Source organism: Micromys minutus, assembly GCF_963924665.1.
Source record: "Micromys minutus genome assembly, chromosome: 8".
Lineage (NCBI taxonomy): Eukaryota > Metazoa > Chordata > Mammalia > Rodentia > Muridae > Micromys > Micromys minutus.
In genome coordinates, this window is record NC_137977.1 from 26,600,270 (window position 1) to 26,619,206 (window position 18,937).

General features: G+C 41.1%; 1 protein-coding gene across 3 annotated transcripts in view; it reads right to left on the reverse strand.

Moving 5' to 3' along the window:
- NR3C1 (nuclear receptor subfamily 3 group C member 1) overlaps nucleotides 1-18,689 on the reverse strand; it is an 89,592-nt gene extending 70,903 nt beyond the window's left edge. For 2 of the 3 annotated variants that reach the window (XM_080920093.1, XM_080920091.1), the window contains exons 1-2: nucleotides 17,519-17,837; nucleotides 14,102-15,313 (exon numbers count right to left, since the gene is read on the reverse strand). In XM_080920093.1, coding sequence (XP_080776219.1) covers nucleotides 14,102-15,300 — 1,199 coding nt within the window. In that variant the 5' untranslated portion in view covers nucleotides 15,301-15,313; nucleotides 17,519-17,837. Of the gene's footprint in view, nucleotides 1-14,101; nucleotides 15,314-17,518; nucleotides 17,838-18,575 lie in introns of those variants that run through there. The other variant, XM_080920092.1, reaches the window with a different exon arrangement.
- Between the last annotated feature and the right edge of the window lie 248 nt (nucleotides 18,690-18,937).

Consider the following 18,937-nt stretch of genomic DNA (forward strand, 5'->3'; position numbering starts at 1 on the left):
GAGAGGTCAGACACAGGCACTGCCCCGCCCCCCACATACACACAGATCCAGTTTTGGAGGCACACATCTGTCGTACCAGCTACTCAGCAAACTAAGGCAGAGAAAGATTACTTGAACCCAGAAAACAACAACCAAAAACCAAAACAAAGCACATGTTAAAAATAAACAATAGACTTCCACAGACACACCCATATCCCTGTATATAAGGAAACAGTATCTGAAAATACATCTACTATGCACTTACTATGCACTAATCATGGAGGTGGGTGAAAAAAAAAAAAAAAAACCCACAAAACTGCATTGTGAGAGCATCAATAAAGGCCTGTTAAGGAAAGAGTCCCACGTAGTCAGGAGAATACAATCTCTGACCTGGGTGGATTAACATCCAGTAAGACCTAGACAATCATCTGGGCTACCTATGCCAGGAGGGTAGGCTTACCTTATTATGTCAAAGAGACAGGAGACATTTTTTTTTCTTTAATGAAATACTGTGCATTTCCTTCCATGAAATCCCACCGCTGGCACAGTAGTTTCTATACCATACAATTTCCTGAGTCTGCCCATGAGGTCACTAACAAGTGTAACTTCTCTTCTTCCTGTTCTCCAGGCTTATTCTCCCTCTCACACTTCTGTTCTCCGAGCTGACTCAAAGGGCATGGCTCTCCTCCATTCTCCTCCAGGAAGCTGCAGAGACTTACCGTGTGTCTGTGCAGGTTCTTTTAAACTCAATAAAATCATCCTTGACTTGAGTCCATTCTATAATTACTTTATTAATTAGACTAAGAACCCCAACAGGGGCCTCTGGTTTCCTCCACATCACCTGGCATCTATAAAGTAAATCTATTTTCCAGGAACATTACTACGGGGTGAGAGTAGATTATTGGGGCTGAACAATACAAGAGAAAGGTACAGACTGCTTCATTAGACTAATCTAAACAGCTAGGTAATGTCCAAAGCAGCGAAGAGCCTGGGTTGCAGACGGCAATGTGTCATATGATATACTATATAATAAACATTGGAACTTATTGCAAGAAATTAATTTGTAATTATAAAGTATGTGTTTTTATTATAAAGAAAAGAAGAAACACCAAGTGACACTTGATTCCTTGTCAAAAGTTAAATTGGAACCTGGGTGTGGTGGCACACACCTGCAGTCCCAGCATAAGGAATAGAGGTGGATACAGGAAAATCAAGACTTTATTTAATGCCAGCCTGGCCCACATAGAAAACAACATTACTTGTCTACAACTGTTAAGATTTTTAATTGCACAGAACTCTGACAATAACCCAGTTTTGGAATCTAATCTTTGATCTGCAGGGAAGCTTTGGAGAGGGTATTTACTGGAGCCTACAATGGCAAAAAAAAAAAAAAAAAATCAAACAACCTGAATAGAATATTGTACAATTATTAATGGCATCCACATCTGCTGACCTGGAAGGAAGTCCAGGGTGTATGTGCTATGTAACAAAAGAGAGCTGCAGAGAAATGGGTAGATGACGATTCTACTTTTACTTAACACGCAAGCCCGAATGGCTTTTACTTGGAAGAGACTAGGGAAGGCTTGCTGTGTACTCTTCATCTCTGAGTAACACACCACTGACCAGGGGAGTGATACTGAAACAGTCTTCTAGGAAGATTATCTGGTAGGAAGATGCATAATGGACTAAAGAGAAAAGAGATGACCAGGGAAACAGTTTGGTTAGGACTGATAAGTAATACAAGTTTGAAGGGAGAGAGTCTGTCAGTTTGTCCTGTGTTGCTAGCTTCCCAGAGAGCGAGACCATGTAGCCTTCTGGATCCCTAGCATCTGCCCTTCCTTCTAATGAATCTCAGCTTTCATGGCCTCAGACAAATGGTGTTTGCCATGAGATGTGTTAGCCTATATTTCAAATTAAAATGGCATGTAAACTATAAACTAACCATTAGCTTTGCTGAACCATCTAGGACTTAATTTTTGAGAACATTTATATGATTTAAGGACATCGGCCATTCATATAACATAACATCAAATTCTGCACCATCTTTAGACCAAGTAGATACAACATGAAATACTTTCTCCTAATCCCATTTTAAGACTCTTGTCTCTTAATTCTCCATACATTCATTCACTAAGAGGTTTGTATGTGTGTGTGTGTGGCGGGGGGTGTCTGCTTTCTGGATGCCCTCCAAAGCCCTGTCCTTGATCCATCCCCAATTTTTCCTTCAACACTAGAGAAGTTCACTCTTAAAAGACACCTAATTCTCTTTCAATAGTTAAGCCCCATGTGGCTTGGCATCATCATTATTGTTGTTGTTGTCTGCCTTTGCCAAATTAGTTTTCTAAAATACTTAGAAGACAGACCCTTCTGCTAACCTTTTAGGCTGATGGTACTATTGTACAATAAATCGAACCCAAAACACACATAAGCTGAAGAAAGACAATTTAGTAATTGAGAGAAAACAGGCCACTCTTCCTCTTCTAGAATATTCAGTGTTACAAACTATCTATCTGAAACAAAAGAAACAAAAAACAAAACAAAAAACCCTACTCTCTCTTGTTTACCTTTCAAGGTAAGTCTATATAAATGAGCACATTTGGCTCATCTGCTGGAATAATCTGTTCTCAATAGGACACTTGAATCCCGATGGCCGTGTACATATGGGAATCTCCTTGTGCACACAGTGGCTGCTTTTATAAAGATGGGAGGTGCATTGGGGAAAGGGGCCAGAATTGGTAGAGAGATGAAGTAGGGTCAGCTATGACTAAGATGTATTGTATACATTTATAAAATTTTTAAAAAATAAATAATAAATGTAAAGTTCTGAAGCAGAAGATTATATAGTGGAAGAAACAAACAAACAAACCAAACACCCTCAAAAACAACCTTTACAAGCTTTGATGGCCCTAATTTGTTAAGAAATGACAAGAATCAATCCTCCTTAAAGCTTTAGTGTAAATTTAGAAGCAGGTAACAATTAAAACCATTGAATTTTCTGTATGTTCTATCTGCATCAACCACTGTCTTAAGGATGCTTCTTTTAGACCGAAGTCTGAGCTTTCTTCCTGATTTCTGTGCCATGTTTGCTCCTCTGCGTACTCAGCATCTTTGTTCTTCTCTTCAGATGCTAGGCCTTAGGAGTGGAACAAACTATAATGGAGAGGATGTAAGGTTCCTAAATACATCAAAGAGGAGGAAGCAAGGCATGAAAGATGCTCAGTTTGAGATAGAGGTCTCTCTTATGCAAGTGACATTTATGAGTGACCTAAATAAAGAAGGGCAGGGAAACACATGGATATTTGGGGAAAGTATTTCATATGAAACTTCTCCAGGCTTAGACCATGTGTCAGGAGACCTAGAATGACAACCATGTTCCTCTTAGAGAATACGGAGACATCCCCACACGGGTGTTAAGAAGATCGGTCTTAGGCCAGGGAACTGTCTTGCATGCAGTGTGAGGTAACAAGTGTGGTCATGCTACTTTATCTCATGATGACTTAAGTCTGTATTTGGCTCACTCTGAACAAATGGATCGGCTTTCAGTTCTCAACCTCTTCCTAGTAAGCCTTCTCACCCTTTCTCACTGCCAATCGCTGAATGGGCCTTCACTCCCGATTTATCCCTACAACCCTTTCAATGAGTCCTCCGTTTCCAGTACATCTTCTTCAGGCAGACTCTTAATAAAGAAAAGTGAGAGGAAGGAGGAACAGGTATGAACTTCATCCACACTGCTCTCCAGCAGGCTCTGATCACTATCTTCTTTACAGGGGCTCACTCACTCCTGCCCAGCATGCATTTGCCCCTGCAGGTGCAACTCCCACCCCCTTCTCAAGAACTGCTTCCTAGAATGTCTTTGTAGCTCTTTCTTTTACAACCATAATGACATCACTAGGCTTCTTAGGGATGTCCCCTTGCCCATACAGAAGCTGAGGCATACAGAAATCAAACTTAGCCAGTCACCAGACAGAAAGTTAAATTTTTCATTCTCCCTACCCCCCCATGGCTTTCTAACTTTTCCTCTGGCTTCCTTAGTTTCTTTGTCTGGTATTATTAGAGCACTGTGGCTCTCTCTGTCTAATGATGCTATTGATCAAATGGTCATTTGTCATCAGTAAGTTAAGCATAGGAATTACTATGCATATTTCTCCTCTTTTTCAACAACATTTCTCCTTAGATTGTATTAGGCTCTAGTGACCAGAGACTTTAATACTGTCAAATCATGATATTGGCTCTTTATCCCTAATTCTTAGCCACTAAAAATCTGACATGTTTTAGGGAAGAATAGTAAGTATTTAAGAAACTAGCTTGTTTTTAATACAGATATAAAAATGTTCATAGACTCTTCTCAATAAAAAAGTTCTGTCAAAAGAATTTCAGTTCTAATGCAATGGTTACACAAAAGGCATTCTACTTGGATGCTGCAGTATGAGGCATGATTTCAAAGGCTGTCAACAATAAACAGAGAAATAAATGCACGTAGGACTTGAAGTGAAAATTGTTGTGTAGTTCCTAAATGGCTGTCAGTAGATGTTAAGTTTCCTTTTTACATTTTGAGAACTAAAAGTAGAAAATATTTGAATTTCACATTGAGCCTATAACTCAAGACTATTTTATTAGTATAAATAACTTTAGTGTATTTGGACTGTTGGCTTTTGTGACAAATGGTTAATTCTCTAGGACATGGAGAAGCTGAAATAAGGACCTCAAATACGTTGAAAGTTACTGTAGGAATTCACACTGTATTTACTCCATATCTGCAGTCACCAAATTCCCTTCAAGTTGAAGCCAAAGATAGGCCTTCCTTCTTGAACATAAAATAAACATGAGAGAGAAAAAAAAATCAGGCTTAGAAGTAAGTAAGTTTTACTTTTTCTGCAAGATACTAAAAAATAAGTATGTAGGCTATTTACTTAAATTCCTTTATAACTTAAAAGAAAGCACAAACCAGGATTTAACCACGGAGTCCCACCTGCTTGAGGGTAGGGGAAAGGAAGCATACCCACCTTTGCTATGAGGGACCACATGGGCCTGGCATGTGGAAGGTTAAGGCAAGCTTGGTGGCAGCCTCACTACACAATAGCCTATTTTATAGAGGAAGAGGGAGAGGGGGACAAGGAAAAGAAGGGGAAGGGAACACCCTAGCTGAACTCATAAATAATCCTCAACAGAAACAAATATTATAACTCAAGACTGGTTAAATTTCTGAAAGTTTACACATAAATAATCAAACAAAGAAATAAATAACATTTTCTGGTTAAGAATATTGCTGCGTTATTACAGTTCAGTAAGTTCGTTTTCTTTTTATGGTTTACAAGGTGTCTCAAGGTGGCTTCAAAAGAAGAGTGGCAACAACACAGCCTCTCAAGGTGGGGGCTCAGAAATCAAAAAGACATTCTGGGTTTTTCTATTTGGGAGAAAACGTTTTTAAAAACTATTATACTCTCATAGTTTGTCCTTCATAAACCCAGCTGGGATTCAGATGAGATGTTTCATATAATGTTCTAATTGAACTTTTTCAATATTTCTATTTGCAAAATCAGGCTTTACAATAATATAGTCATCTATTTAAATTGCCATTTTCCATACTTGATAACACAATGAAAACACACATACACATGTGTTGCCATAAATATTAAATACAAAACTGGTCTGAGTCTGTATTGGCCTCCGGGGTCTCACCCTTGGGCGGTGCTTAAAATGGAGAGACATGCAGGGACTCTGTCACTTGCTCCAGGAGTTACACTCTGAGATTCCCTCCCCAGGCGGTTCACTCCCCTGCTCACCCTGGTGCTTCTGCCCCTGTGTGTTTCTTTACCTCACTGTCCCCCAGCACAAACATGACTTTAAAGCCCAAAAGCTTTTCTTATAGGCTTATATATTCAATTCTCAATCCACAAACCTATACAATAAGATTGCATCCAATAGACAAAGATACAAACTGCCCTTCCATGTAAGATATACGACTTATAAAATCCTTAAAATATTCATAGCTACCTATCGCCAATCAAGTCCACCTGGATCCAGCTCAGCCTTCTCGAACTCCATCTTGATCTCCCCCTTCTCTCTCTCTTCCTCTCCCCTTTTCCTCCCTCTTCTCTGCCTACCTCTCCCTGTCCAATCACGTAATGCCTTAACATAAATCTACACACATGAATGTATGTAAGTGTATTTGTGTGTACATACATGCATATATACATACATATCTGTGGGTAGTTACACACCTGTGAAGATGCCCAAAGATACCAGAGGTGTCAGATCCCACTGAAACTGGACTTAGGCAGTTGAAGCTGCCTGATGTGGGTGCTGGGAACAGAACTCATGCCCTCTGCAGAGCAGTAAGTGCCCTGAACTTTTAAGCCTTCTCTCCAGCTCTTGCTGCTTTAACCATCAAAGACAAATTTAGTAAGTTTCTTTAAGCAAGCTACATAATCCTTCCAAACTTATGCGCCTAGAAAAAGTGATAGTATTTATGTTTCTTAAAAACTGAAAGCTTAATAACAAACTATCTTTGCATGCATGACTACTTAAGAATATCAGACACTAGAAATAAATGGGATAGCCTCGAGTTTATCAGAAATGTGGTTTATCACTATAGCTACTAAATTTAGATGGTATATTCGATGTGTAATAGAATTCATGGGAAAAGGTTACTGATAGAGGTACTCCCCTGCAAAAAGACAAAAAAAAAAAAAAACTTGAAAAAATTAATATTAAAATAATTATCTGTTTTAGAAAGATAGTAATCTAAATAAAATAGATTCATGACCCTTTGGGGAACTATACAGAGTAGATACTAAAAAAGCTTCCAGTGCTTTTTCTTGGTAGGAATACCTACACTAGAGATGCAGATACTTGAACTATTATTAGCAAATGAGAACCATCCTGCTCCTAGCTGAACAGAACTGCCAGAGCTTTAAAACCGCCACCAAAGTAAACTCACATCTACAGATTCTTTTACAGTTGTAAGTATTATCCTTTTTATTGTGCATGTATATGTGCCTGTTATGGTTTGCCACAGCATACCTGTGAAAGTCAGAGGAAGACTTTATGGAGTAGAATCTCATTTTCCATGGTTATGTGGGCTCTGCTGTCTAACTTAGGGCACCAGGCTTGCACAGAAGCCCTCTACCTGCAGAACCATTGATAGCCTGGCATATTCTCTCAGGAGTGCTGGCTACTCTACTGAAACTTACAGGAATCGGTGAGTCACTGTACACATACATATATTATAGCAGAGGCTATATGTATATCTCTCTCTCTCTCATATACTATTGGACAATTAGTGTTAAAGATTGTTGAAGGATTTCTAACATACCAAATAGTAATTAATTCCTCTCAGGTCAGCATATGGTTTCCTGGTTTTTTTTTTTTTCTTTCTTTCTTTAAATGTCTTAGATTTCACACATGTAAAATTCAGGTAACAGCTGTTTTTGTCCTACATGAACCCTGACAGACTCAGAAACTTAATGTAACAAATAGAATAAAAAATGCCAAAGAATTAAGACATTACATGAGATGACTGTATGAGAAGTATACAGCATGGTGTATGTAACAGTGTGTGTAACACAGTGTGTGTAACATAGGGTATGTAATACAGTGTATGTAATACAGTGTGTGTAACATAGTGTATGTAATACAGTGTGTGTAACAGTGTATATAACACAGTATATGTAGAGTAGTGTATGTAACATAGTGTATGTAACACAGTGTATATAACAGAGTATATGTAGTATAGTGTATGTAACACAGTGTATGTAACACAGTGTATATAGCATAGTGTATGTACTACAGTGTAACACAGTATATGTAGCGTAGTGTATGTAACATAGTGTATATAACACAGTGCTGCCATGTAATTAGAGCTCAAGCACCAGAGATCCTACTAAACTAGGAAAGAAAGAATCAGTGACTTTTATGAAGTACCTGCTTGGTCAGTATTATGCCAATAATTATTGCTTTTAGACCCTAGAAGAGCCCTGGATGCTAGGGTTCAAACAGCTGCCAACAGGGTGCTTCCAGCTGGTTGCACGGCTAATGAAGTGTGTGGTCTTTCTAAGTACCGCCATAGTCTCCATTTCTCATTGGAAAGTGTGGGGATGGGAACAGATGATCTTTTCCCTAACACATAAAACAAGCTTTGAGAACTCAAGGGTCCAACTACCACAACACTTACATTTTATGTGCTATTAAGAATATAATTTTAAGTCCTATCTAATAAAAGTTCAACTCTAAGTTCATTTTTTGTCTTGTACTTGATGAAATGTCAAGAAGCAGTCTTTGGTATACCATGACCTATCAAATTAATATGAGAACTGCAAATCTTTAGACAGACACACAGACCCAATGATGTTTTGATAAAAATTGACATAGGGAAAGAATCTTTGATTTCAAAACACACTGCTACCCAAAATCATAAATTGGTTCAGTTTAGCTTTAGAACCCAGGTTGTTTTTTACTACTATTACAGTTATTGAATATCCAAATCAAATTGTTTAGAAGAGATGCAGGGAAAAGGAACCAAATTTTACAAATTAAAATTAAAGAATGTTGAAATCCCAATTATAAAACAAAACCTAAAAATAAGACAACATAAAAGTGTCCATAACACACCAGTTAAGCATTAATGTTCATGTGACAATCATAAGGTCATAAGTCGCTGCATTGCCCCAATAGAAGATAATAAATCATGTACTAAACTGGATATCATTTCACAATAGCTTTCAAAATTTGGCTATCAAATATACTTTCATAATAGCCATGGCTAAATATTATTATGGAAACTTATGAAATAAACTAGAATAAAGGCTAATTTTTTATTTTAAAAGTAAACATAGTAAAGCTTTGAGTCTGTAAGTTTCAAATACAAAATATTTATTAAACTCTCAAATTACTAACAAAAATAAAAATTCAAGGGAAAATGTATAAGCATGTAAATCATATAATTCAATCTTTCTCCCCCACCCCAATATGTGTGCCCCCATATGTGAATGGTAAAAATCTAAAATAAGTGGTACCTAATTAAACACATTGCCTTACAGACACTATAAATCTTGCTGAAGCTTGCTAAATTAAGAAAAGTATTCTGAAGTACTTAAAATTAATAGCTGGCTTACTCTAAATAAGTACGTTTAAGCACATAGCTCAACCAAAATAGACTATTAATATTCAAATAGGCTCAGAGAGTAAGTTAAAGAATGACACCCTTTCATTTAAAATAACTGGTTTTAAGGATTCTATTGCAATATAAATAGTTTAAGTGGCTATCTAGTACTTACAGAATCTAGTAATTTATACTAACAGAAAAGCATGTAACACATGGAAAGAGTTGTACTGCATAGTCATTAATAGTTCATAAAGAAGTAATTAAAAGTAAAAGTACACTATGAAATAGGAAGTGGCTATGGCATGGAAGGTATACGTAAAAGTGCACTATGACCTATGAAATGGTTGGTTACAGCAACATAAGGCACAGTGATTATTTTAACTAAGTTCAAGTCATTACATTTTCTTTAGTAACCACTTAAATGGAAGAATATTAATCTTGGCATCAGTCAAAGCATACTGTACACTGTGGCTTTACTTCGGTGATAAAACATCACAAGAAGCATGGTAACCAGAACGTTTGCTTCTTTGTTGCTCTTAGCTCTTCCAGAGACAGCATCACTGCCATCATTCCTGATCCTGCACTGGCTTTTAACAGATGAAGAGCAACAGTTGATCCAAATGGCTTTTTTGAAATTGTCCTTGAAATTATGTTTCTCCTTCTATTACAGGCCTCTGTTGCTTCTCTCTTTGTCCCTCCCCCACTGACAAGGGGTTGAATCCACTAGCTTCCTTTAACCTTGTATAAAAAATTTTAATCATTAAAGGTTACACCCAAATACAATAGTCATCACATAATGCGAAAGAAAGCAAGGAAACACTTTAGAGATTTGTTTTAAAATATGTCCCCTCTTAGGAGAACTTGACAAATACAAAACCAAGGTAGGAGAAATGAGAGCAGTTGGCTTAACGAAGCTACACACAGAAATAATTAATTGATCTCTTCTGTAAAGACCAAGGAGTGAGGGTTTGATTTTTGTTTTTTTCTGGGTATAGCTTACTCCAACAACAAAAAAGTCCTTTAAAAGTTCTTTATAAAATAGAATTTACCAAGTTATATTCTGCACACCTCAGAACTACAGAAACAAATTCTTATTAATTTGGTAACTATCCATACTGTATTAGACAATCACTTCAGGCAAAAATATTACCAAGATGGCTTCAGAACAGTAAGCACTGCTCAACATGAACCAATTAAGCCTGTTTAATGACACAGTAGAGTCTAAAACCTCATAATAATTAAATATGTACAACTATTAAGGAGAAAAGTATATTTGAAGAATTATGCTGTAGATCTAACCAAAATCTAAATGAAGGCTTCTCAATATAACCAGGCTAGAGTGCACTGAGGGTTACATAACTCACCAAGAATTTAATTCTTAGCCTTTCACACTGGCATTCATGGAAAAAAATACCACTTAATACAATCTCTCTCCTCAGGAAGTCTCAGAGGCCTCTACAGTGAGCTTTCCTGTTCGTCCATCTACTGCAACCTGTGTTTCATCCTCATTTGAATAAAGTATATTTCAGAACAGGTTACAAGCTTCATAAACATAAACATTCAATAATACATGGAAATGGGCAAATAAATTTATAGGCAGAAATAGACAAAAATAAAATAGCATTATGAATACAAGTTAAATAGTTAATTAAAAATATACAAGGATTAGCCAAAGAAATATTACAGGAATTTCATTAAGAGCTGACTTAAGCCTTATTATATCCCTATATTAGTCATTCCAATACTAATCTGACACACCTGAATACACAACAGCTTACACAATTTCTCTTAAAATCAGTCATACAGATCATTAAAAAGAGGATGTGATTCTACCATAAAGATAACAATATATAAGCAAATAAGTATATACTCAAAAGCAAATCACATCCAGAAATCATTTATATAAGTGTATATCAAGAAACAGTAAGCTCAAAACACTACTGGAACACCCACTGTCAGAACCTTTAGAAGGCAGGGAACAAGGTAAGACATTAAATGAGTTTCTCTCAAAGTAAAAGGCTAGTTTCCCTCTTCCCTATACAATGTCTCCGCAGAAAACACTCAGCCTGTGGTTAATAAGCAAAATGAGAGATGGGCAAAATGTGTTTCACTTAGCCCATACTCCTAGAATTTTTCAACCTCACTACTTTTATAAAACTTGACACAGATCTGACCAATAATGAGAGAAGTCCAAAGTGACTCCAGTGTTAACATCTTCATTAAATCCCAATCACCAAAGCCCCCCCCCCCCCCCCCCGAGACTGAACATACACGTCCATCTTGCATTAGTCCTTTCTCTAATCACTCCACCTTTCAGGATAGGGTCAACTTGCAAACAGAATTTCAACAGTGTCCCTAAAAACTCTAATTCCACTGGACACCCTTCTGTTCTCTTCCTTATTTTCTGCAATGTACACAATTAATGCAGAAAGTCAAATGGCACAGAAATGTGTCTGCTTTAGTTATGTTTATGTTAAGCTCACTGAATTTTAATTTGTACCCTTAGACTTGGAAGTTCATTTGACTAAGAATGGATCTGAGAATCAGTAACCATTACCTTGTTTTTACCACCAATTAATGAATGCAAACCTTAAAAACAAAACAAAGTTCTTAATCATGATAGTCCTAACTTCACAATTTAATATGCTAGCCTGATATCATGGTATACTGACACAGCTGTAGAAATTGCCCTCTCCCTCAAATATAATATAAAATAGTTTTTATTAATGTTCTTGGGAGAAAACACTTTAGTTATTTAAGAATTCAAATAGAAATGTGTGCTTTCTTTAAAAATTCCAAGCAATGTTCCTAGTGGTATTCCTGGTTCTCTGAAGTCAGAGAGTATTCAATCAAGCTGTGGCCTCAGCATGTTGACTTAGTGGCTGATGACTCAGGGTCACTGACCATAGCTAATGTTTGGCAACTACACTGCATCATATATAGAGAGCAACCAATTTCAGTTCTGCCAGAGCTTGGAAACAATAGAAGAATTCAATAATGGTCAGAAAGGAAACATTGTCTAAATTTATTTGGGTGAGGCTTTGTTCTGGGTAATGGCCTTTCTCCGTGTAAGTGTAAAACTGCAAGCACCGCCCACAGTCCCGTTAAGGTATTCTGCCTGGAGAAGAGAGTTAGTGATCAGAATCCAAATCATATGTCAGTATGAAATTAATCACTTCCTGGACATGAAAGAATCTCTCAAGTGGCGCATCATCATGGACTTGCCTATCTCTGGAAGGGCAGAGACCCAACGAGAACATGAACATTTTAGATGTCATTAAGTGTGAAAGTTAAAGCATTAAGATAATTTAATGATCTAAGGGTAAGATTTATTATTCACATCCCAGAAGTTAGAAGGCTTAATGAAAATTCATAGTGCATGCAAGTTACATTTGGGTTCCATTACTTTTTCTTATAATAAAAGGTGAAGTTTTATGGTAGTTTTCAGGGCAAGAAATTTTCTAAATGTATTATTTTTCCTGTGTAATCACATGTTTATAAATCAATTTAACAGCTCTCTATAGATAATCAAGTAATTATAATTATCCTTTTATGAAAGTTAACCACATGAAATCTGTCAAAAATTTAAGATTAGAAAATATAAAACACGGACTGTCTCTTAATATTTGAAAAACGCATTTTATGCAATAAGAAGCTATTTAAATTTCCTTATTGAGAGTATTTTAAACCCCTAATTCAGAAAGTTAAAATGTTGCAATAGTTTTCCCCCAGAAGGGACAACTAATTATCAAGGAAAAGAGTAATAGTCACTAACTGATAGGTAGTATAAATATTAACTTTCCCTCCCTAGGACACATTACAGAAAAGGTGACTTTTCTTCCCTTTTGAGAAGATATAATTATGCTATTTAAAAAAACAGATCATAGCCTAAATCTAATTTTTCCCAATAAAAGCTTTGTACATGTGGAGGAAAGAGATACCTTTTTGTATGTCAGTGTGTGGATAACCTTCAGAAAAAAAGTAAGTTTAAGGAGTTATAAGGATTACGAAATTTAAGTAAAATCTTCTCAAAGGACTGGTTAGTAGGGAAGTGAATACACGAATAGGAAAAAGTTGACGGGATTACATATGAGGAAAGACTCTGTTTTCTACAAAAACAAAACGAAACCCTAGTGATCAATCTGTCTTACATCACTACAATCCACGCTTTCTTTTTTCACACCTAAAATAGATACAGAAGCCAGCATTTCTATGACTTGTACATGAGGGTACAGGGAAGAACCTAAGCCTACCAGCACATTTATCTTAACTTACACATTTTCCCCCCAGTATTTCCATTCTAACGGACCTTTGTGAGGTAAGACAGAAATGCCAGTGTCCTTTATAACTGACTGAGAAAAAAGGAGAGACATGGGGCACTTGTTAATCGAAGCCTGAAAAATCTAATCATGATTACCTACTGGAGCATTTGCAGGAGTATTCAAAAGTGTCATGCACCAGCTCCGTCCTTACAGAGGCCAGAGAGCAGACACCAACTGTCTGCTTTAGGCAACTCTAATGCCATGGTCTAGGTTCCTATGCACTGCATTGCTCTAACAGTTTCCAAACACAGAAAGTTCAGGTCGAATACTCACTGTTACTTCCAGTTCTTAACCCTCTAACTGAAAGGAAACACTTCAAGCATTTTCTTGTACTAATATATTCTAAAACAGCTCAATTAATATGCACAGTAAACGTATTATATGTCTAGACATCTTATTTTCTTGATTTCATATTAGTTTTACTTTAGACACGTGCAGATGAATGTTACTTCAACAGATTCTGATTTAATTTTCAAATAATACTGACTAATGAAAGACGATTAGCATTTAACCAAACACCGAAAGTACTTTTGCAGTGATGGTCTAACATGCCTATACACTCAAAAGACCATTTGTACCGAGTTATTTGCAAAAGGATACGAACCTCTAGAGAACACATACTGATAAAAGAATTCTAAAGTCCATCAAACTATCTTAAATGTATTTACTCTTATGAAACAGAAAAGGGCTAGCTTACCTTGAATATCCATTAGAAAACACTGATCGGCCTGGGAAGTTCATAGTCCCCAAGGAAGTCAGGCTGTCCTCTCCAGATCCCTGGCACCGATTCCAGTTTTCAGAACCAACAGGAATTGGTGGAATGACATTAAAGACAGGCTTCTGATCCTGCTGCTGAGAAAGGGATGCTGTGTTCATGTCATAGTGGTATATCTGTCCTCCGGAGGTGCTCACGCCATGAACAGAAATGGCAGACATTTTATTACCAATTATATTTGTCCCAGAAAAGCTTGCCTGACAATACACTGGGCCCAGTTTCTCTTGCTTAATTACCCCGGGGGTGCAAAGTTCAATGAAATCATCTTTTTCTGTTTTCACTTGGGGCAGCGCCACACTGCTGGGGCTTGATAAGATTGTATCTCCAGTATCCTTAATTTTAGGTTTAGTGTCCGGTAAAATAAGAGGCTTACAATCCTCATTCACGTCCCCTTCCAGAAGGAATGGATCATCTTCTCCCGCCAAAGGAGAAAGCAAGTTCTCATCTATCAACAGGTCTGACCTCCAAGGACTCTGGTTTGTCTCTTTACCTGGGGACCCAGCAGAAAACTCCAAATCCTGCAAGATGTCAAAGGTGCTTTGGTCTGTGGTATACAATTTCACACTGCCACCGTTGGTGCCAGTCTGGCTTTTTCGATTTTGATGTTCTGAAGATGGATCAGAGTGAGATTTGGGAAACTCCTTCTCTGTAGGGGTAGCACACCCCGTTGCAGATGTTGAACTCTTGGGGTTCTCTGGAACGCTGGTCGACCTGCTGAGGTTTGCAATGCTTTCTTCCAGAAGCCGAAAGTCTGTTTCCCCAGAGGAAAGGCCAAGTTGGCCCTGCTGTGAGTAGCCCAAGTCATTCCCCATTACTTTTGTTTCTGTCTCTCCCATATACAGTCCCATGGACAGTGAAACGGCTTTGGATAAATCTGGTTGTTGCTGCTGCTGCTGCTGCGCATTGCTTGTTGAGCCTTTTGAAAAATCAAGGAGAATCCTCTGCTGCTTGGAATCTGCCTGAGAAGCAGCAGCCACTGAGGGCGAAGCCGCAGAAACCTTGACTGTAGCTCCTCCCCTCAGGCTCTTATAAAGGTCCATCAAGCCTCCCCTCCCCCGGCCAAGCAAACTGCTGGGGACTTCTTCTCTACCAGAGGGAGCTAAGGATTCTTTGGAGTCCATTGGCAAATATTAACTACAAAAAAAAAAAAAAAAAAAAAAAAAAGACATAATAAGCTATAAAACCACATTATCGCTGATCCGATTAGTAAGAAACAGCCTATTAAATAAACCCTTTAGGTAACTCCCAAATCAAAGTCTCCATTATCAGAAGAATGGTTCCTGTCTTCTAAAATAAAGCTATACCACCCCCGCTCCCAGCTACAAGGCAGCTCATTTGCACACACAGCTATGACAAAGTTACACTGAATCAAATTGAATTTGACTGTTTATCCTGCCACTCGCTAAATGCACGCATTTGGTAACCATGGGGATTGTAATTTGTTATATGTGATTATTGTAAAGGTTCAAAATTGATGTCAAAGTATTTAACTTTTTTAAAAGGCATGATCCTTACATTTCCGACCCTTTTCAATTAAGAGTGAATGCCTTTCTGGAAACCAATACATAAACCATTTAATAAATGCTACCATATAATTGTTTACACACTACATAATTCACAATTTCACCTGTGCTAATCCCCACTCATCTAAACCTTTCCAGGTTTAAACCTTGAAGAATTATGCACATTTTATTTGGTGGCTGGGGGTGGGAACAGTGCCGAGCTGCTTGTCTTGTAGGGCTAGGGAAAGGCTCTTACTTTGAAACTCCATTTCCAATTAAATATGCCTGTCTACTATCACCTATCTCCCAACTTTGGATATAAGAAATAATATAGCCTAAAATGTACGTCTTTAAAAGCAGAGTAGAATTTGTACTGGCTTCTTCACTACAAGTTTAGCCTATTTAAATAGCTTAATAGAGCAGAGCTTATTAAAATTCCTAACACCAAGATTTGCCAAATTATATTCCTTTTTTAAAAAATTGTTTAATATATTCAATACAAAATATTTTATCTATAAGCTGAAGATTTTTTTTCTTTCCAAATATGTAAATACCGGGAAAAACAAACAAAAAACCCCACAAACAACTGGACTGTGAATTACATATAAAGTCAAATAAAGCCCATTCGAGAAAATGCTCAGAATAATTTTCTCTGCAGTTTTAAACATTTATTGTATTCCTCCAGATTACTAGTACATTATTAATAATCAAACTGTTTTGAGAGGCTGGCAAAGACAAATATATTTGGGATCCTCTCCCATAAAATGGTAAACTTTTCCTGTACCAAGACACTAAGTATGGCCATCTTCTCTGAAAGGAAAATTCGAGGAACGTGGAGAGGGGGTGGAACCTGCCCTAGGATTCTTCCCTGTACAGGGCTTCTCTCTCAGAACCGGGGTCCTATGCCTCTGATAGGGATCTCTAAACATTCATAATAGACCTTAGTGAATTTTCATACCGGTTTTGACAGCTGCCCTTTCCAGTCCGAAACCATAACAACATTTCATAAAACAAGATGCTCCCTTAAGCGACATTTATCCTCCAGTTAAAACTGTAAATAACCCAGTGACATTAGTCGCAGGAACCATGCCCAGGGTCTTAAGTGGTAAGGCCGCAATTACGGAGCCTCCAACCTCAAATGTCAAAGTAGCACTTGTCAAAAAAAAATCGCTGCATCAAAAGCTGCGGCTAGGGAGGGTCTCTTTCTAAAGGGGAACCACTCAGAAAAAGTCAGGCGCGAAATCATGCCCCAAAGCTAGTGCCCAAGTTGTCGGGGTGGGGTTGGGGGAGAAGGAGGGAGAAAGGTGCTAGGTGAAGGGAGAAATGTGTCCAGACCTGTTGAGTTCTCTGCGGCACGCCCACTTCTAGCAGATAAGGCCGGGCGGGCGAAGTCTGGGCTGCAGGCTGCGAGCCCCGAATCCACCCCACAAGCCCGCAGCCCACAGCCGCGCTCCCTGAGCCCGCGGGTCGCAGACGCCTCTCTGCCTTCCCCCCCAGGAAAAGCGGGTGTCCCGGCCGCCCCGAGGACAGCGAAGACCGGAGGGCTTGCGGCAAAAGCAAAACCAAAAAGGACGCCAGACTCCCGCCGGGGCGCGCGAGGCTCCACGGCGGGGCAGCGCGCTGGGCCAGGGATGGCGGTGCGGGGAGAGGAAGCGCCAGCGCTGTCACCGCCGAGGCCCTTTCGTCACCGTCACCCTGCCCTCGCCAGCCTCCACCCCCAACCCCGGGCTGGCAAAAGTTTGCCAAGTCCGGCCGCCCCGGCTGCCGAGCCCCTCGGGGAGCGCGCCCAGTCCGGCTCACCTCGGCGAGGGCGCCCGCTCGCCCAGCCCCCGCTCACCTCAGCACCCGCGCGCTCGCCCGCCCGCGGCTCCCACCACAGCCAGATAAACAAGTCGGCGTGCGGACGCGGGAGGCGCGCGTGTCACTGAGAAGGAAGTCAACAGTCGCCCCCTCTTCTCCATGGGGGAGGGGAGAGCCCCTAGTGCGGAAAGTCACCCGTTCCCGGCTGACAAGCCGGGCCCCCGCGCCGTTCCCGTCTCCCGCGCGCGTCCCCTGTCCCGGCGCCGCGCCGCCCGGCTGCGGCGTCTTGTTCCACCCACTTAGAATCCGTCCCCGACGGGCGGGCGGCGACTCGGGCTCCAGGCACAGACTCGAGCTCGCAAAATGGAGGAGGCGGAGGGGGGGGGGGGAGCGCGGACACGCGAAAGGGCCGCCCGGCCGCGGCAGGCGAGCGGGACCGAGCGAGGGGCGGGCGGAGGCGGCGCCACGGCGCGCACACACTCGCACACACGCGCTCCCACTCCACCCCCGGCCGCTCCCCGCCCGAGGGGCCGCGCGGCGGCCGCGGGGAACGGTGCAACCTGTTGGCGACTGTCGGCAACTGCAAGGGCGCCCGCGGCCCTCGCCCTCTTTTCGCCGAGCGCGCGGGCCCGCCAGCCCGGCCCCGACGGCGCCCGCAAGCCGGCGGCTCAGGGCATCGCCTCCGCCGGGGCGCGCGCGGCTTCGCCTTTCCCCACCCAAGGGACGGGAAAAAGTGCGGCAGCGGGTGCCGCCGACCTGGCCTGGGAGGGAAACCGAGTTTCTTTAGTTTCTCTTCTCCCCGGGCTCCTTCCCGCCCCCGCCCGGCTCCGCGGCTTGGAACCGCTCGGGAGCCCGCCCCGTGGGTCCGCCGCCAGAGCCCCCGAGGGTGACAGCCAGCCGGCCGAGCCGCAGGGGTGGTCCGCGCCCGCCAACTGCGGAGTTGCGCGAAGTGTGTCACACTAGCAGAGGGGCTCCGGGACGGCACGGAAACGGTGCCGCAGAGCCCTGGCCGCTCTCGGGGACAGGACGGCAGACACGCCCTCTGGGGAGGTTTGGGGAGGGGAGGGTAGAGGAGAGGGTCAGCGCATACATACTGTGAGCCCGGGGGGGACTCGCGTGCTGCCAGGTCCCCCACCCCCGCATCGTCTGGGCGGCCCCCGTCTACAGCCGCCGCCGCCGCGCGCGCGCTCGCTCGCAACCGGGAGAAGTTGCAAAGCAGAACCCACCCTCCCCCGCGCCCCGATCGTCCCCCACCCTCTTCCCCGAGTCTGAGAGGAGGCGGCGGCGGCGGCGGCAGCAGGAGGCGCCGCCTGCCAAGTTCAACCCCCACCGCTCCCTCCCTGCCTGCCAGCGCGCTCACACTCGGAGGAAGTTGCACGCCGAATGCAAAACCCTCTTAGCGAGCTGGGTTTCTTTGCACTTAAAAAAAAAAAAATGTGATTAAGGAAGCCTTGCG